Genomic DNA, 21042 nt, shown 5'->3' on the forward strand with positions numbered 1-21042 from the left:
TATCTCCCTGTTCTCATTGTGCTCCATTCTTGTCCTTAAAAAAAAAAACCTACTTCAAATGCAGCCTTCCCCACTACATGGAGATCCTACCATCCTCAAAATTCCTCTCTTGACAACAAGCTACAGCCTAAGTGGAAAAGCCACCTCCGGTCTGTTCCCAGACTCTGTGCTTGTGCTTCCTTCTGCTGTCGCTCCTTTCGTACACCGCAGGTGACTCAAGATATGACAATGATGCCAGTCACTGGCTTGCTGAGGCCCTTCGCTCCTCCCCCCAGGGCTGATTCCAAACCACACCCCGAGGGAAGTTGTGAACTTCAGGAAAAGCAAGACAGGGAAAAAAAGGTTTGAGTACAGAAAAGGTGCTAAAGAAATATACATGTATGGTCGAAATGATATTATCCTGAAATGCCAATTTAGTAAAAACCACAAATGAAGATTCTCAGAGACTACTTAGAGCAGAGTTCATTTATTATGTTCCTTGAATCCCCTGGGTTTCTCTGTTCTTGAGTACAACCCCCTCTTACCTCTCTACTACTAAGCATATTTTTCAGTTTATTAAGGAAGGCTACAAAAAGACTTAGGGTCTACCCTACCCTAGAGGCACTGAAGAAATAAAATGAGAGTTTATATGAAAATGCTGGGAAGAACACATACACATTAACCACTCTTAATACAAGATAATTGCCTACCTAACCATAATCAAGAGCTAGCTTAGAATATGATCCTGGGCCTCCGGCAAAGCATTTTAAACTTATGCAAAAAATAGCCAAATGTTCAGTCTCTACTAAACTATTTTTAACGTGAAATTCTTATCTAAAACCTAAATCCTTACCTATATCCTGAAAGACATTAAATGTTCAACTGTTTTCTCTCTAGGTATTAGTGGAAAGAGAGAAAAGAGTATAGAATTCCTTATGAGTTTTGAGAGACTAACCTATCTGCCCAAGCTAGTCACAGAATATATTTTAGGATTATATAAAATCTCTTAAGGTCTACTCCTTTAAAGCCAGGGCACCACCACCTGCCCAATCTTCCTCATGTGGCTACTGTACAGTAAAAATGCAACAGTGCACCGCATGCACCTTCACTATGGGAAGGTACCACTCAAGCTGTAACCTCCTCCGAAAACACTCCTGCCTGCAGCCCTCTATTCTCTGCCCCTCCCGGACCACTGCATATCTGCTAAAGAGAACATGAGGAAAGATGCCTCTGGCGCTACTGAACTCCACATTCTCAAGCAGCCAAACCAATGAAAAAATAGCCTCTGTTTCCACTCCTGAAAATGCAGCTTAGAAATCACTAACACCAAATCATACAGTTACGGTTAGGACTTGCAGTTATATGTAACTATCCTTTAGGCTTGGAGAGGATCATCAACTAGACACACCACTTTCCCTCCCCCATTCAAACCAAAGGCTCAGCCTGGAATGTGGCAGGGCTTCAGGTACCTTTTGTAGCAGTGAAACAAATGTCTCCCCACGTAGTTCAGCTCACCTAGGCAGGGAAAGGCACTTGACTATCTTAAAGAAAATGCTTTCTCAGACCTTCATCCCTATGTTGAAGAAACATGGCATTCTTCCAAAACAGAGTTAAACCCAGTTCTCTCCAAGAAGAGCCACTGAATTAATCAAATCCCAGACACTCTGACCCATGTGGATTTAACTAAGCCACTGTGACTCAACCCCTTCGGGCACTTAGAAGTCAATCTGGCAGCCAGAGAAGACAGTGGCCATCCTTATATCACCTGACAGGTTAGTGTCACTACTTTCACTTAGTAACACCATATAACAGAAACTTCTAATGGTCTAAGCCTTTCTTTTTTATTAAGGTATCACTGATATACAATCTGTGAAGGTTTCACATGAGCAACACTGTGGTTACTACATTGCCTCCTATTGTCAAGTCCCCACCACATACCCCATTACAGCTGCTGTCCATTAGTGTAGTAAGATGCTACAGAGTCACTACTTGTCTTCCCTGTGCTATACTGCCTTCCCCATGCCCCCCTACATTATGTGTGCTGATCATAATGCCCCTTAATCCCCTTCTCCCTCCCTTCCCACCTGCCCTCCCCATCCATCCCCTTTCCCTTTAGTAACCGCTAGTCCATTCTTGGGGTCTGTGAGTCTGCTGCTGTTTTGCTCCTTCAGTTTTTGCTTTGTTGTTTTACTCCACAAATGAGTGAAATCATTTGGTACTTGTCTTTCTCCACCTGGTGTCTAAGCCTTTCTTGAATCTGAAATTTTAATCTAACTATTTGAAGGAAGATGCAAATGCCAGTTACATAGGCACTTCCCATTTCCTAAATTCATCCAGTCCCTAGAGATCACCCTATGGATTTAAAGAACAAGTTTGTGTCCTTCCTAAGCAAATTGAAAAAGTCTGAAAAAAAAAAAGACACCTCGTCTCTTAGTCTGACCTCAAGCAGCCCCACCTCCCCATGGTCATTGTATGAAATGGAAAAACAGGACTGTGTGACACAGAGCTGGTGGTTGCACTTTTCTGGGTCTCAGTTGCTTCTTTGAAAAATCACACAGGAGAGCCTGAACTAATGAAGTTAGGTAGTTCCAACTCTTACAGTTCTATTGGCCTTTCTTGAAATTTCCGCTACAGCCTCCTCCTTAAGTTGCCATCCACTCATAGTTTCTATTAAAATTCTAATGAATTATCCACAAATGGTTTGAGTTCACCCTTAAACTATTAAAGCACACTGTACTTTGCCAAATCCTGCTGGCCCACTGGAGAGACCTATACAAACTACTTACAGGGCAATTTTCTAAGAGTTTTACATAAAGTTGAACCGTATGAAGCTGCCAACATTCAAACATCTTTAACAGACAAAACAGCAATTTCATATGGTTCAATTTAATCCTCCTTATAAACCCATGAGGTAGGTTTTACAAATGAGGAAATGGAAGCATAGAGAAGTTAGTAACTTGTAGCAGTCACACAGCGAGCAGATTTGGATTTAAACTTGGGAAATTGAGTTCCTGAGCCCATAGTCCTAACCATAACATTATACTGCCCCCTGTAGTGGAAACAAGAAAAGCCTGAGGAGGTGAGTCCAGACCAAGGCAGTGTCTCAGAAGGGGAGAGAGAGAGGCTCACACCACAGCCTCTGTTAGGTTGTACCTTTCACTTCAATGGTGGCATTTGCTTTTGGAGCACTGACAAAGTGGTACACGCAGTGGTATTCTCCTGAATCCTCAGCTCTTGGCTTATTGATCCTGTAGAGATGAGAAGAAACATCAAATGAGGAAGCTGTGGTCAAAATATACAACAAAATGAGAATCAAAAGAGCAACTAGGGACCCTGCTCTCCAAACTGTGCCCCTGAATGCAACTCACCTCATCTTAATTAAAAGCAAGAACCTCCCTCTGTGGGTCCCAAAACAAATGCCTGCTCCTTACTGAATGCCAGGAATACAAAGATGGAATGATACGTGGTCCCTAACTTTAAGGTGCTCTAGTCTGTTGACAGAAACTACAAAGCAATTATCAAAATAAGGGGCTGTACAAGATATTGTAATCTATATTCAGATACAGAGGATGAAGCTATCACTAAAAACTTCTTGCTCACCTGGTAGTTCCAATCAAATTATGTTTTAAAAAACAAACCATTTTCTGTGCTTCCCTAAAGCCCTTGGTTTTGGTAGTCCTGTTCTTAACCTGTATTTTGGTAGCATACCTTTTAATGAGTCTAGTCACTAGCAGGACCCAGGAGTAGTTTATGTGATTGCTTGGTGAATATATCTTTCCAAACAGACCACGTCATGGGTAAATAGGCACTGCTGATTTGGTGCACAATTCTATACCCAGAACATAGCCTGGTGCCTACAATATAGTTAAGGGAATGATGAAACAAACGAATGACTGAATAAATACAAACTCAGGATGAACAGCACTGTTAAATCCAATTAAACAGACAGAAAGGACTACAGAACTGTGTATGGCCAGAACAGTACTTTCTCTAAATCCTTCAGTTATCTCAAATAACCTCTCTTGCCCCTAAGGACCAGCTTCATTTCACATCATCAGCTCAGTACATTCTGGCCTACACACATATCCCGGAATGCAGAAAGGATGGTATGCAATTATAGAAAACAGAGAACAGCCGCCTTCACATCAGAGGATAAACATATTAGCTCTTTCTCTTTTGCTCAGTGGTTAAAATATGATGTTTGTGATGGTCAAAGCCCCACTGTACTAGTTATGTCTGAGAAAGACAGCTAACCTTGACCACTGACTGGCCCAACACATTTATCCATCATACTGTTCATCCCCAAAAAGAAACACAGATTAAGAGACTAGAGATGAAGAGAAACACAGACCAGCGCCAGGACTGTCTCACCATATCTACGGGGGCATAATATTCCAAGAGGAGCGGTCAAGAGTCTTCTCAATTTGACACAAGTGCCTCTTCTCAAAATCAATATGCTCCCAAGGAAAGCAGACGTGAGTCAGCTGCTCTTAGTAAATGTTGCAGAGTTTAGAGAAGGAGCAGAAACCATATACCTAGGGCTTGGCCTGACTCTAAGTTTTCTTACAAAGTTAACTCCCAAGCTTGAGGCCATCCCTACGGGCTGAAAGTCTCCCCACAACATTCCCTTCAGCTAGCTATTGGAAAGAAATTCCCTACAGGCTAAGTAAAAGCACGGTGTGAGTCTTGCTCCAAGGCTGACTTATTAAGTGGCCCAAGAGACTGCTCGGTTGTTATTCCACAAAATGTGGGAGAACAGATTCCCTAGAAAACTGACAATGCTGAATACCCCTGAAGAGCTTCAAAAGCTGAGGGAAAAAAGGGGGAAAGAGGCATTTAAAAAAGTCAGGCTCAAGCTTTATAAAGTTACAGTTCAGACCATAGAGGGTGACATAGTACAAGAACTAAGAGAAACATGTTTGGGGGATGTCTGGTACCTTGAAAGAAATATAAAAAACAAACCTGTAAAACTAATGGGCAAACCAAGAATAAACAAATGCCTTTTATTTTACCCACATCTCTATTTGATTAACCTTTTCCAAACTATGAGGATATAGCTGAGGCTGTATTTCCAATTTTATATCAGAACAAACTACAGTGAAGATAGGTTAACTAAGTTGCCAATGAACAGTATGGTACAGCAGAAAAAAAACAATGACATAGATTCTTAATAGTCAGCAGATCTGGAACCTTGCCTTGTTTCCAAAATTTACTAGATACATTATTTGGCCCAGAAGGAAGTCAAGAGTTATTATTCTTTGAGTTTTAGTTTCCTTACCCCCCAAAAAGGATAAGGATCCACAAATTAATGAGGACCCATTAGTAAGAGATATGAAAAGATCTCAATTCTGCAAAATCCTGCAGAGCTGTCCTTGCTGCTACTGAGTACACAGGTTTTCCTTGTCTCACTCCAGTGTACTTTTTCTTTGTTCATCATCATCCTGCCAACCATTATTAGCTGATCCTTTTCCAGATAGGTTTCAACTAGGAACAAACCGTTCTGAAAGGTGAGGTGCCATGTTCCAAAAAAGCACCAAATCTTTGAAGCCCAGTAACTTCAGCCAGCAAATATCCCCCTTTCATCAAAGGTAATTTCTAGACTACCATCCTTATTCCAGATCACTAAAGAGCCCATTATCCACTGGGCCTGATCAGGTTATGGTCATATTAGACACTCCTAAGAGGTAATTCACTAGAAAGTTTACCCAGTCAAAAGATCACTTAGGGTGATCTCGCTCTAAGAGTCCTAAATCAGATTTTGATCTGATTCCTCAATCCAGTGGATTGAGTCAAGAAACCTGCATTCTAATTGTGACTTTCCTATTGATTAGCGTGTCCTATGCCCTCAGTTTCTCTATTATCATAGTGTGGGGATAGTCTATGGCTTTTAAACCTGGCTGCTTGGCTGTTCATTAGAATCCTTTGGAAATCTTTTATAGACTCCTGGGCTCTCACCCCAAGTATACTGGATTAGATTCTCCAGAGAAGGACCACATATACCTCACGTGCCACTCACATAGCATGTTTATGGATAACGAATGTCAAGTAAGATCAGCTACACTCTCTCCAATCTTCCCAGGAGCCACTAGCCCCTCTTACCTGTATTCCATGTTGGTGGCATTCTTACGTGTGGCAGTCAGTTCTACCCCATTCTTTGTCCAGTAGCTGTATGTAAGGGTGGGAGAGCTAGAGGTGAGGTTACACTGCAGGGTGACAGGGAGAACAGGGCCATCTCGAATAATGACCTCTTCACTGGTGACGATCCTTGGCTCTGTAATAAGAGTGCACAATGATAGGGAGCGGTACATAGCCTTCCATTCTCTGCAGCCCTGGCCTGAGAGTTGGATGGGGTAGGATGGGGAGACTAGAAGAAGAGGGAGGGCAGACAGGACCACATGAGGAATTTCACTTAACCACTTTGGAAGAAGTCAAGAAAGAAAAAACAACGATTTATAAGCAAATGACCACTAGCGCAGACAACAGCCTGAAGACCAGTTGGCCTAGACGTGAAAAGAATGGGAGTATTACAGATGTTTGTACTGGCAACAATCCACTTACACTTTTGTACGCCACCGATTTATAAGAATCGCCAACCAATTCAGCTTCAATTAGAAAACCAGGCTCCACCTTGCAGTTCTGAAGACAAAGGCAGTATCTTTTATGTAACTAATAAACTCCCTATGGAGTCACTAGACCTTGGAATAATAATAGCTATAATCAGATAATACATGTATGGCATTTCCCACATTTAAATCTGATAATCCTGTGGCAAACCAGCCATGACCATTAATTATGCAGAAAAACACAGTATAGATCCTAAAAGCAAATTTCCTGCCAGAAGTCTATAGCATTTTCCAAATTTTGCTGAGGGACAATTCTTAAGGAATCATCAGTTCTTCTCTCCAGCCCATATTTATTCCCAAAATTTTCAGAACTGCACTTTAAAATACATTCCATTCTGAGATAAGATAACTATAACTAGAATGTAATAATATGTGTTGGTATTATGGGCTTCTAGAATCTTAGAGCTGAAAGGCCCTTAAGAGTTCACTGAATCCCAGTCTTTAAAAGAAAGAAAGGTAAACTTACTTGTACAAGGCTAAAATTATTATTAGTGGCAAAGCTGGGCCTAAAATACACATCTGAATAAATTCTCTATCCCTGCCCCCACCTCCAAACCAAAAAGACCTCCCACACATCTTCCACCCTATGGCAAGTGATATACATCATCTAGGTTCTATCCTGGGCTTCTATAACCTGGGATCACTACCACAGTATCTACAGAAGTAACCTATTTGAGTCAAATATTGTACCACATTAAGCAGAAATTTTTTAAGGCACACTCTATCAGTCCTAGAAAGTTCATCCTTAAAGCACTGTGAATTCCATCACTCTATTCAAGTCAAGATGCTTGTTCCTTGTCTTTTCTTATTGTTATTTTTAATCTTTTCCCAGGTTTAGTTCTTTTTCTACTTTTGGTTGGTTAAACATTTTTCATGTTAAGTCTAAACTACTCAATCTTTTTCCATTCACAACTAAAGGTATTGCTCTTTTTTTCCAATTCCTTCTCAGAAATCCTTACCTGACTTCTCATTTCTCTTCGCCCAGCTCCTTCTTGTGTACAACTGTAGCAGCTCCCTGACACCATTTTATGCAATACAGTACTGGCTCTGAACTCTTAAGGCCAGAACTCTCTCCCTCTACTGGAACTAAGCTCTGTTTGTTGTACAGTGAGGGTAGAGAGGATTGAGAAGTCATGGGACACTTGAAAAATGTAATGCCCAAAGGACCTCTTTATCAATGTAACATTTCTGATTGTAAAGCTCATATCATCAAAGAAACTTGTGATAAATAAAGCAAATCCTCAAGTTTGCTCAATTAAATTGGTTCTCACTGTTCTCCAACTCTGGCAAAAGGACTGTGGTTATATTCCATTCAGCAATAGTCCTTACTGGTAACATCAAACAGGGTCTCTATGTACAAATAATGGAGGCATAGCAGCCACTAAGACAGAAGCAGATGCATGTAAACACGTTAGCGCAGTGGTGTCCCATGGTTTCCAAAACACACTGGACAGAAGCCAAATCCCTGGGCCTTAAGTCAAGCAGAACGGCTGCAAACCCTGCAATGGAAGGCGCACACACACCATCAGCAGAAAGCATCACAATTCCAAGAAAAGTCAAAACCAAGCAAAAACAAAAGAGAAAGAGAGAACCAGTACTCCACAGAAATTAAAAAATATAAAGGCAACATTAAAACCCAAACACACTTTTAGGTTTTTACTGAGTTTTTATTATCCAATTTCATTTTCTGTCCCACTTGGGACTCTCCTTCTGGTTCTTCCTCTCAGACTGCACTGAGAAAGGGTGAATTCTGAGAATCAGGCCAAAAGCTTCCAGATGTTTAAATACAAGGAAGCCAAAGCAAATGCTACTCTTACCTGTGGTGATGCAAGTGACCACTGCAGCTCAGGGAGATAAAGAAGTTGATGAAAACAACCTGGTAGACTTTCTGCCAAGAATTCTTGGAAGGCAAAGGAAAGCACTTCTTCCCTTAAGTGTTAAAGATCCTGGAGAGTCAGCTGAGAGCAAGTGGATAATTTAAAAGGTTTGAATATGATTCTGGACCACAGGAGGGCTGTGGGGTAGAGTAACCTCCCTCCTATGATTACTATATATGGAAACTAGTGCCAAACCAAGTTCCCTGGCCGTGGTGTCACACCTGTGTTCTGCAGCAGGATGAAGGTGGAGCTTTTATTTCTGTGGCCAAGCATTGCCCATGCAAAGTCCAAGATAGATGAACATTTAGGAGAACCTCAAAAAGTTTTACCTGCCACTGACTCCTATTTAGAAACAGTGGGTAGAAGACCTTTAAACTAGTCATGATTCATATATAGCAGAACGTGCTATGGCCAGAGAGATACCCTAAAAACAGGGTATCTCTTCCTGCTTTACATTACTCAAGGACCTCTGAGAAGTACTGTCAGGAAGTCATTCTCAGATAGAAGACTTCAACTTCCCCCTAGAGGCAAATGTCCTTCAGGATCCTAAGATCACTAAACAATCAATTACAATGAATTCAGGGTGTTTAAAGAAGAAGAAAAGCCTGGCTCCCGAAAACAGTTAATTGGTTAGCTGACTGACAGGAAGTCTGGGGAGAGAATGAACTGGCCAGGGTTTGGTTTTTAACTACATGCAGATACCTGTAAGTTAGGAAGCTTATTTCCAAGTAAACTGGGGGGATGTTAGGTACTCCTGAGATTGGTATGTAAATACACCAAAGCCTCATCTTCTAGCCCCACAGCATGACCTACTAACCAGGAGTCTGGTCTACCTGAGTCAGTCTCCTGGAAGTATAAGTACCTAATGCCCAGCCTAGTCCATGACCAGACTTCTGCAGACCTTTGTGGCCATTTGGTTAATTCCTCTTTTATAAGGAAAGGAGCAAGGGGGGCAGGAAAAAGAGGCGTGCAAGGGAAAACAGCTGTTAAATGAAAGAAAAATCATTGGGTTAATATTCCCCACTTTCACAGAGACACGATTTTCTTTTCCCCTTTCCAGAAGCAGGTTCTCTGATTCAACAGTGCCAACTGCAGCAGCTTCTCCTCTGTGTCCTCTAAGGACTCTTTTCTTCATAGGCACCTTCTGAGTTACTATAAAGAAGAGACAATTAATTTGCTATTTTCCATGTAAGTATATAGATTCAGGGCCCATGTCATATTACCTCCTGTGCTATTACCAAATTCTTCATAAATGTACTTATTATTTTTATTTACTCTTTCTAAATCAGTCAATTATTTGAGCCAGAACTGGCTCTAAGTCTCGTACTGAGTCTCTGAAAGAAGGTGAAAATCCCAGGGGATCTGTCCACTAAACAGAGATTGCTCCCTCAATTATAGTCAGGTCAGATGCGGGGCAATAACTCTTCCTGGCCCAGAGCACTGGCTCTGGGAGAGGTCCCTCCCTCTCCTTGCCACCAAACAAGTAGCAAGACACTTTCCAGAAAGAGTGGCAGCCATGAAAGCTCCAGTACCTGATGTCTTGTACCTGATGCAGCACATGAAAGGAAGGCTTCTGAGCCAGCTGCTCAGTTCACCCTCATCACTCAGAGGAACGGGGTTGGATTTAGTTTCCTCTTTTTTCTAGGCACAAGAAAAGGACAGTGTGAATGGTTTCCAAACTGCTTCTAGGGTTGCCAGCCTCTGGGCTGAGCAGCACTATGCCAACAGCCAGTCATCAAAGTCAAACTGTGAATAGGAAGCAGCTGCAACTCTGACTTTGAAACAGCACGATGGAGTTTTAAAAAAATACTTTGCAGCTTAGTGTCACCTGGCTCCTAACAGCAAGACCTATGGAGGAAATCTCAGGTTGCTGCTTTTAAGAGAGCAGGAGACTGGATAGGCAGGACCAGTGAGGAGTGTACTGCTGTAGTGGAGGGCTGTTATCAGAGAAGCACATGCCACTGTTGTAGAAAAGAAAAAGAGCTGGAACTATGGAAATATTCAAGCTTACACACCACCCAACAACCGAAACACACTACACCACACCCATGGCAACATCCCCATCACAGAACAGGATGACACCAAGTCACAGTGAGGGAAGAGGCTGGGCAGACACAAACTTAAAACCACAGAGGTGAAGGCAGCTACTCAGAGAGCTTCAAACAGATAAACAGAAGAAATGAAAAGTAGTTAGAGTGGGGAGAGAAACAAAAACAGAAAGGCACCAGAGAATAAATCAGCAAAGGGAGAGCAGGAAACCTACTACAAAATTAAGGGGGAGGAAACGAACAGTATCACCACTATCCTGGTTTGGACTGCCTGCTTTTGTTAAGTGGCTTTTGTTTTGTTTTTGTTTTTGTTTTGCCCCCCAGTTCTCCCTCCCCATCTCTTCCCAATGCAGATCATTTTGGACAGTCTCGGATTTCCCCAAGTTCTTTGTTCCTGAGGAGAAAGACACAGAGAAGGGTTGGGGGATAAAGGAGGTAGAGGACGGCAAAGAAGAAAAACAGAAGTTGCCACAGATGTTTTCATACACTACAACCAGAAGGGTCGTGGGTTTGAAAAAAACAAAGACATGGGGTGGGGTGAGCGATCATACTGGGGAAGAAGGAAAGGAAGCAGAAGGGAAGGGTCATTGGGCCACCTCTAATGACTACAGTACTACTACTGTAGGGTGCTGGACTCACTCTGAAGGACGCTTATGGTGGCCTGGGCTCGAATCCATGTTATGGAGGGGTTTTGCCTCAAGTCATTCCTCTTGGGGTCGTTGCTGGCCCTGCACTCGTAAGTCCCAGAGTCCTCCAAGGTGAGCCGGGTTATTCTCAGCACACTCACGCCGTTTGACCCGTAGGCGGTGTTTACGGTGACACGGCGCTTCCGAGCACCGTCCCACAGCTGTCTGAAAGACTCTGCCCGGTTGACTTCTGCGTACCACCACTGGATCTCTGGCGTGGGGCTCCCGACCACATCACAGTACAGCTCAAAGGCGTCCCCAGTGAGCTTAGTTTCTGACATGGGCGACTTGACAAACCCAGCTAGAGGGGGGGGGAGCAGGAATGCAGTGACAGGCCAATCAGAAAAAAAAGAATCAACAGGTGTTAATAGTAATTTAAAGAAAAGAAAAGAAAAAAGCAAATGAATTGCAAAGAACAAAAAGGATTCATTTTTAAACTACAAAGAGACAGTAAATAGCATTTCATACAAGCTTTCAGAAGAAGAACCACCCTGGGAAGCTTACAAGCAAAGGCAGGCTAATTATAAGCCGGGGCAGCCCAGGTGCTGGCCAGGCAGAAGCAAGCACACTGGAAAGCATCTTAGCAATGGGCCCAGCTGGTAGGAATGGGAAAGCCTCAGGTCTTAGGAAAGAGTCTCTTTCCTTAGAGCACAAACCGTTACCTTTTCAAATTCAGGCAAGCAATGAAAGATAACTGGAAGGGGCTGTAGGTTTATATGCCAAGACAGGATCTCTCTCTAGGATGGGTGAACACTTCATTAGAGACACAATGTCTTTTGTGTGCCTCAATAAGAAGTATTAACTGACCGTTGACACCTTGGGAGCTGGAGTACAAAGTTCAATTGAAAAGGTAGCAAATTTCTCTCTCATGAAGGACTCTATCCTGAGTTCAGGCTAGACTCGCCCCACATCCTATTTCTCCCTGGGCCTTGGCAAACAAACAACCCAGGTGTCTGTGATTAGGCAGCCTCTAACTGCATGCAGACCCTCAGGCATAAGGAGAACAAGCCAGTCCTTCAGAGTGAGAATTACTGCGGGGGTCAGCTCACCAGAGGAACCAGCAGTAAGAGTGACCCCACTCCTCTCCAGTCTACAGTCGCACTTTGCCTTATGTAATCTCATGAATTCATACAACTACAAAAATCTCCTGAAAAGTCTAAGTGTATCTATCGGCTATTTACCCTTGTGATCACGCAGCTAACCGTGAACTGAGCTCACTGCCACTGCCCAGCACCACAAGAAAGGGTCATACCACACATACTACTAGCCCAGAAAAGATCAAAATTCAAAGTACAGTTTCTGTTGAATGTGTATTGCTTTCACACTGGAAAGCTGAGCCATACTAAGTTGAGGACTGTCTGTATCTGAAATTAGCCTAGCCTACTTTAAATGTGCTCAGAGCACTTACATTAGTCTACAGTTGGGCAAAATTGTCTAACACAATCTTAAAAATAACCATGGTACATGACAGGCTCTCTCTACATAGTTTAGTTTCATGGCTCCAAAGAGGCCAACTCAAAAAGAATAAGAAATGTATGTATAATGATGAATTAAAACTCTACAATGAAGCCTTGACCTCAACAACATCACCAGACACATCACCCAAGAACTAAAATTGCTCATTTACACTTGTCCATAATTTGCCTGAGGTTACACTTCCATAAGACAAGGTGGCAATGGCAGAAAGTAAAAAAAAAAATTAAAAATCCAGACTTATTTGAAGAACTTGGAGTAGGGGTCCACAGGAACTAGCACAGCATACTCACAGTGCTAGCATACTCTCTCTTAGCCACTTACTCCACCTAGGGTTCTTTCAGCATTTTCTACCAATTCCGGCAGCATCCTAAGGTACAGGCCAAGAAGCTAAAAGAGGGTCCTCTGAGTGGCTGGGCAATTTCTCTTGGAACCAACCAGACATCTGCAGTAAGCAGAGTAGGGCCTGGATCTCCCAATATCAGATTGACACTATTCCAGAGGAGAGTTCCCTTTAAGGAAACAGTTCTCCTATAGTCCAGAAGCCAAGGATGTAATGGAGCTGGCTGAAAATGGAGGTTGCTAAGTGGAAATTTTTCTGTTTATATCCATAGAAGTATGTACCTTTGGAGATAAACTCCACCCATGGACCTCAGAACCCTAAGAGAGGAATTATACTTGTCCAACTACAGGTCAAGACCTCCAAGTTCATACCAGTCCAGTCTTCCAATTCATAAAATATTTAGAATCTGGGAAGGACAGGAGTGCAGTAATTAACAGCCTTAGTTTAGACTAAACGTTCTACTCTGAAAATACCATTCTAAACTTCTTCAAATCCAGTTTCAGCTCCCTGTAAGGAACTATCTCCCGGAGGCCTCAAGAAGCCAAAAAGATGTCATTCTCAAATGCAGAAGTTTAAGAATTCTAGAAAGGAGACACTAAGCCCCTGCCTGAAAAGCTAAGCTCACACTCAGATAAAGGGGTATCCAAGGAGCCATGTCTTAGTCTCACCAAACTGCCACCTGCTCGTTTGTCAGAAGCCAATAACAACTAATATAGAGGGAAAGGTAAAGGAAACTGGTTTTGTTCATTTTAGTACTGGTGTAATCACCAGAAGAAGCTGGCTATCAGTAAATCCCTACAGAACAGTAAAGAGTATTGTTCCTTTTTAATCATATTCTTGATCATGAAGTGGAAATCACAAATGCTCTTATTCTCACATTCTCTGTAAACTGGGAGAGTTTATGTCCTCTCAAATGCTGTGATTATGTACAGACCTTCCTTGCCTTATGATGGGGTTATGTGCCAATAAACCCATTGTAAGCTGAAAATATCCTAAGTTGAAAATGCATTTAATACACCTAATTCACTTACATCACAGTTTAGCCTAGCCTACTTTAAATGTGCTCAGAGCACTTACATTGGTCTACAGTTGGGCAAAATTGTCTAACACAAAGCATATTTTATATTACCAAGTGTTGAGTGTCTCATGTAATTCGTTGAATACTGTACTGAAAGTGAAAAACAGAACGGTCGTATGAGAACAGAATGGTCTAAGTGTATCTATCGGCTATTTACCCTTGTGATCATGCAGCTAACCGTGAACTGAGCTCACTGCCACTGCCCAGCACCACAAGAAAGGGTCATACCACACATACTACTAGCCCAGAAAAGATCAAAATTCAAAGTACGGTTTCTGTTGAATGTGTATTGCTTTCACACTGGAAAGCTGAACCATACTAAGTTGAGGACTGTCTGTATCTGAAATTTACTACTGAATTTGTTTTCTGTATTTTTTCCCCTTCTGAATTGCACTTCAAAGCAGGCTTGGACTTCAGTCTCTTTATTGACCACACTAATATAAAAACAATACTTGCACACATGTCCAAAACACCAAGAACCCACCCAATTCCAGTGTAATCTCAAATCCCAACACCACACAATTCAAAGGCAGCTGAGACACAGCTTGAACACATTTCCTACTGCACAGAACCAAGCAACTCACTCCACCTGGCACTGCCTCCTGCCTCCCCTGGGCAAGACTTACTTCTAAGGAAGAAGGGTTGGTGATCTTATTTGATTTTTCTACCTGTGTACAAGAAAATGGGACTAAGTAAAAAACAGTTTTGAATTACTAAATTATAGAATGCATATTTAAACAAACTTACCTAAAGACAAGATTAAAAATCCCTTAAAATACTGACATTATGTACTCTTCAAAGGCTATTATGATGTTTTGTTATTAAACATGTATATCAACAAGTAACATTTTCTAGGTATATTTTAGACAATGTGCTAAGCACTTTATATTACCTTAGTTAATCCTCACAATAGCCTTATAGGATAGGTGCCATTAAAATCCCCTTAAAAGTGTGGGAACTAAGGCCCCCAAAAGTTAAGTACTTTGCCCACGGAGCCATTAGCAAAAAGAGTCTGGCCTGGAATTCAGGTGTGCCCAAAGCTAAAGGACGGCAGTGTCACCTAATGCTTTCCACAACTGCAATCAGTGTGTCTTATCAGGCTAGAAAAGCTTTTTGTCATTATTTAAATGTTAAAGATATTTTTTGTCACCACTTAAATTTAATGAATTAGTTAACAATGTCTAACTATAAAAAGCCGGAACTTCACACTACGATCACTAACTCCTTAAAAATTATACTCCTATTAAAGAAGGATCAAAGAGCGCATAGAGAGAGAGAGAGAGAGGAGAGAGAGAGAGAGAGAGAGAGAGAGTGTGTGTGTGTGTGTGTGTGTGTGTTGGGGTAGAGGGAGAAGGGGAGAAAAATCGTGAGAAAACAAAAGAAAATACGGTTCAGAAGCAAGACTGCCCCCTAGTTCGAAGCAGGAGAGTTTAAAAGACATTAGGTGCCTATCTTTGGTGTTGTGGTCAGTGGCCAAATTAATAAAGGCAGCACCAAAAATACTTATAAAATTTAACAGTTTTCAAAGAGTTTCCACACACTTCACATCTCACTTCATTCTCATAATTTCACAAGGTTCAAAGAGCAGGTGCAGAGACAGGTTTGTGATTTGCCTAAGATTGCTTAGTTCGCTAATTCTGAGCAAAAGCTGATATCAGAATGCAGGTCTTTAACTCTTAGTCTACAGTTCTTTCCAGTAAACTATATTGCCTCTAAACAAACCAAGTAGGGGATTCCTTGACAGCTGAACACTCATCAAAAATCAAGAAAACAGATCTATTTCTCCTCCTAGCAGTAAGAGAGGAAAAAATACCCTCTCTACACAATACTGTGAAATTACAATTAGCAAGGGAAAGTTATTAACAACCATCTACCTCATTATCTGTCCAAAATTAGCTCCAATTCAGGAGAGGAGAAGAACCAGCTCACAACAGCAGAGGCAGGCAGCAGGCAGCAGGCAGCTCAGAGCCTGACTCACTGTCCTGCCTTTCATTACCAAGGGCTTTCAAATATAGGCCCTCAACATGAGAGCACAAAACTGCTAAAATTAGGAGGCCAGCAGAAGCATCTGGTTTGATCTCCAGGTCAAAGCTCATCCAGTATTTTGTAAATTTCAGAAAAACATCCTTCCACTCCTTTCTCATCATCTCCACTTACTGTAACTGGGCTCAGATCTCATGCAGGTTAGAGAAAGTGCTAGTATCAGTGCATTCAGTTCGACAGTGATTAGGAGGAAAGCTGAACAGTGGTCACTGGCTTTCAGGGACGGAGGGAGTAGAAGCTGGGGGTGATGAAGGGTAGCAGGCAGAATATAAAAAATGGAGAGAGTAAAGCCAGGAAAAGTGTACTGTACAACTGCAAAAGCAGGAATGGGGGATGGGAAACAAAGAAGACAGCTGGGGCTAGCAGCCGGGGAAAAGGAGGAGCTCTCTCGCAGGAAAAACTGGATGTGTAGAAATGTAGCAGCAGGTGAGAAGAAAAAGGAAACACAGAAGAGTAAGTTGAGCCCAATCCCAAGAAAACTGTTTTTACATTTGCCCTAAGGAAGCAAAAATACTAGCCCAGCCACATACAGGACAGACCATCAATGATTATTACAGTCGAGATTCTCATTTATTTCCAAGGGCAAATTACTGAACAGGTAAAAAGACTAACTTCTCACTCTAATTCGCAGCTGACTACAGCCAAGGCCACACCTTTAAATCTAGCCTGCTTTTGTCACCTTTTTTTAAACAGCTGCTCCCTTCAAGCCCCTACCATTAATTCTCTGTGGGTGGCTCATGCTGTTCTCTCCTTCATGCCTCATAATAAAGAGGAAATGACAGCCAAAGACACAACAGCATTTCTTCCTGTGCCCACCCCGCCCAACCAAAAACACACACAACTCACACCATGTACCGCAAAAAGAAGATATACAGAGCAAGATAAACTGATATCTGTGGTTAAAGGTACAGTATTTCAAATCTGTCTAAATGACCCTGAACTGTTATAAGGCTGTGTACACAGGCTATATATATATATATACCCTGTTTATCATTACTGTTAATTTAAGAATCATTATCACTATTCCTTAACAACAAGGCAGGTCATAAATAAATACGCACTCACTCTCTGTGTACCGACCAAGGGTAAGGGAGGCCTGAGGTCCTGGGAGTGGATGGAAATGGGGTAACCTCATTCTCTGCAGCAGGAAGGTATATGGGTCTGATCTCATGGACCAGTCCTATCTGTAAGTAGAGATGGCGGCAATTACATAACATTTTCTAAATTCAAACCTGTTCCTTTCACAACTATCTCTATGACAAAGGCTTGTAAATTTAGATGGTTCCCCGTCATAGCTTCTAAGCCAGGGCCCACCCTTTATTCTGAAATTTTACCATCCAAATAGCTGAAGTAATCTGCTCAGCATATTGTAGCCACCCTTCTGCTCTGGAGAAATAGGGAAATCCAGTTCAAAGAAGACTATGTGGTTTAGTGATTAAAAACAGCAAACTCTAAAATCACACTGCCTAGAGACACCGTCACTAACTATACTTCAGGCAAGGAATCTCTGAGAGCTTCTCCCTAATCTGTAGAAGGAGGCTAATAACAGCAGCAACCTCAGAGGGTTATTGTGAGGATTACATGAAGTAACAGTTTAAAACAGTGTGTGGCACACAATATAGTAATAAACACTCAATAACATTAGCTACTATTATATGTCTCCATAGAAAAAATGCTGAACAGGCCACGAGCAGTAGCCTTCAGCACTGCTCCACAGCAGAAACTTCATATCCAAGATGAGTTCTAACTTAGAATCCAACTTCTTCAAGAAACAACAAAAAATTAACCTTAACCTTTAAAATAAAATGAGCACCAGAATGGAAATATCAGTTGTACAAGGCAATTAAAAAAGAAAGGAATTACTCATTTCTTCCTATCCTTACAGCAAACTAGAATGAGAAGAGTGATTGCAGCAGTGTGGATTTGAGGAATTTGCAAATTACTACAGTTATAAACCATTAAAGCTGAGGTATTACGAACAATGTGAACATTCAAGAAAAATGAGGAAAAAAAAGGCAGTATGAGATTCTCCTTTTTAAAAAAAACTAAAGGATAAACCTACCAATTATAAATGAAGCTTCCTTGCAATGATATGTGGGAAAAAACTGGATATTAGACTGGCCAAACTATAAATTCACAAAATGTAGGATTAAGATGGCAGTTACAGAATTTTGGATCGTGTCAGATTAGCTTAATTTTAGTCTAACAAAGAGCTAAGCTTTTGAGATAGTACCTCTACAACTTAAGTTCGCTCAATTTAGAGTGGTTTCTTCAAATGGGAATGATCCCACCTACTTTACAGGATAGTCATGGAAGTCATGTAATATATGCGAAAGAGTTCTGTAAACTGTAAATTTCTATGCAAATGATATGTTACTTTAGGGCAAATAAGGGTAAGTATCTGATATGACTGGATCTTGAACTAGGATTTTCATTCAGTCCTATTGTCAGTTCCCATGGACAGAATAAACAAGGATGATCTACTTAGATCAGTGGGTCTAAAAGTCAGTGACACACACAAAAAAAGGTTTTAAGTACGATAAATGCACACAAACAAAATTTTGCATAGAATACAGGGGTGTCCCGACCCCAGCTTAAACACGCTGAGTCTTTGACTGTACTGCTACTAGACAGATAAGGGTCTCTCTATTAAACTGAGAGCTCACCTTATAGGGAAATGAGCCATGGTTTACAACATCTGGGTTGTGTTCTTCAACTTCTTCAACCTCAGTCTCCTCATCTGAAAAATGGGGATAATAATTCCTTCCTTCTTCATAAGGTAATGGCAAGGTTCACATGAACAATGCATGTAAAATTATTCTGCAATCTGTACAGCTATAAATGGAATATATAAATGGCTGTTTTGTGCAAGTATCCTCTCTGTAACTTAATTAAACCTGTCCTGGGTGTTCTGTTGAGGTACCTCAAAAGCAGTTTGGGGGCAGAGGGGAGCAACAGAGCTCAAAGATTCACCCATGGTGAAAGGGAGTTCTCTACTGTGCTTTTCCTGAATTTTTCAATTCAATATTTTCAAAAGAAAAAAGCATTGAAAACCACTGACCAAAAGAATTTCAATGTGTTTCAAATGGAGAGTGACAGTATTTACTGGTCAGGTTGCTAGCAATTAATTTTAAAAAGGAGAATACATTCTCCTTTTTAAAAAAAAGGGTCTTATAAAAATAGAACTTGACACCAGATTTAAGAAATAGAAGGGATTGGAAATTTGTAATAGCAAAAATAATAATCAGCTCAGAACTGATCCCCTCTTGCATTTCTTCATGCACATGTCACATGTTCAGTAACACTTGCCCATGAATAACAACCTCGAATGGATTCTAACAGACTAAGAGGCCTGCTTTTATGTTATCAGAAAATCCTAGCCACTCAGTCTACACTTTTATCGTCCTCAGGCAAACAGTTTCATTATTAGAGACATTCTTTGAGACTGACAACATTTCTTCCTCACCCTGGAAGGAGGCATTTAAGTTTAATATTGAGCAAAGAAAGTAAGGCTAAATATAATAGATCAGACCATTTTGACTGTGACATCAAAATTGCCCGTAACCTTAGTTTTTCAAAACTAAGGGAAAAAATGCAACAGTCACAAATTATAGTCAAGCTAGTCTTTTTAGCAAACTTTATACTGCCTAACTCTACAAACAGTGCTCAAGCTGCTGTTACACAAAGGGAAAAGGCTAGTTTTGCTAGCCATTAAAAACCAAGAATGTCAGCCAAAGGAAATAGACAAATGCATATAAACCAGCTGTATCTCAAACAGCACTCTTAATGAAGGTTTGGTTTCAAACAGTGAAACCCTTAATATTTAAGCAAATGCTTATAAAACCCCTCTTATCCTATGTCAAAAATAGCTAGGGGCCAATCTAGAACTATAGTCAAATGGAACACTGAGGCGGACACTGGTGGGAAGGGAAACAGTCACAGAGCACTTTAAGAGTACGCCTCAGCCGACCCTCCAGTTAGGATTAGAGGCAGAATGAAAACAATATGCTAGAAAGGTTGAATACTTCAGTTAAATAAACTTTTCTCAAAAGCCATGGGTAATTACTTATCAAAAGCTAACCTCCACTAAATACTTTTTCTGTGAAATTCATTTGTCAATAGATTCAGTATAACATTTGATAACAAGCTTACTTTCTGCCCCTGAAAATTTACCAATAATCAGGATTTATGATAAAGATAACACAACTCATTTCATTCTTCCAGAGGATAATACAATTCACTTCATTCTTTCATCATCATAAATCCCCACGAGAGTGACAATGAACACAAGTAGTCCAGGACGCTGACAATGTAAATATTGTGGATAAATTCTAGAAGACATTCAAACTTAAAAAGGTAGTAAACCCTCTCCTCCACCTTCTTCTAAACAGCCACTCCCAGAAACCCGTCAAATACTTTGCACAAAGGGAAGTTCAATATTTGAATCATATTCCAGAATGTTAGGTAATATAGTCCCAATCTTCCCAGCTGATGAATTATTTCCAAAGCATAAATAGCTTATAGTAGAAACCACATTGGAAACCTTGTTATTATATATTAAAGGCAAAACTTTTCTTAGATGGCAGAATTCTAGAGTACTGTTTCTTAGACTTTATTATGCATCAGAATCATCTTTTAAAACACAGGCTGCTAGAAAACTGAAGGAACAAAACAGCAGCAGACTCACAAACTCCAAGAAGGGACTAGTGGTTACCAAACGGGAGGGGTGTGGAAGGGTGGGTGGAGAGGAAGGGAGAAGCGAATTGTGGGGTGTCATGATTAGTGCACACAGTGTGTGTAGGGTCATGGGGAAGACAGTGTAGCACATAGCACAGAGAAGACAAGTAAGGACTCTGCGGCATCTTACTACACTGATGGACAGTGACTGCAGT

At 41.2% G+C, this 21042-nt stretch overlaps 1 protein-coding gene across 2 annotated transcripts in view; it reads right to left on the reverse strand.

Moving 5' to 3' along the window:
* The window catches only part of NPTN (neuroplastin), a 67953-nt gene that overhangs the window by 19219 nt on the left and 27692 nt on the right, over positions 1-21042 (reverse strand). For both annotated transcript variants that reach the window (XR_012120789.1, XM_017665311.3), the window contains exons 2-4: positions 11167-11514; positions 6079-6250; positions 3133-3227 (exon numbers count right to left, since the gene is read on the reverse strand). Coding sequence is in view for 1 of the 2 variants with exons in the window: in XM_017665311.3 (XP_017520800.2) it covers positions 3133-3227; positions 6079-6250; positions 11167-11514 (615 nt within the window). In the remaining variant the exon portion in view is untranslated. The remainder of the gene's footprint in view (positions 1-3132; positions 3228-6078; positions 6251-11166; positions 11515-21042) is intronic.

The sequence above is a fragment of the Manis javanica genome, chromosome 8, assembly GCF_040802235.1.
Source record: "Manis javanica isolate MJ-LG chromosome 8, MJ_LKY, whole genome shotgun sequence".
NCBI lineage: Eukaryota > Metazoa > Chordata > Mammalia > Pholidota > Manidae > Manis > Manis javanica.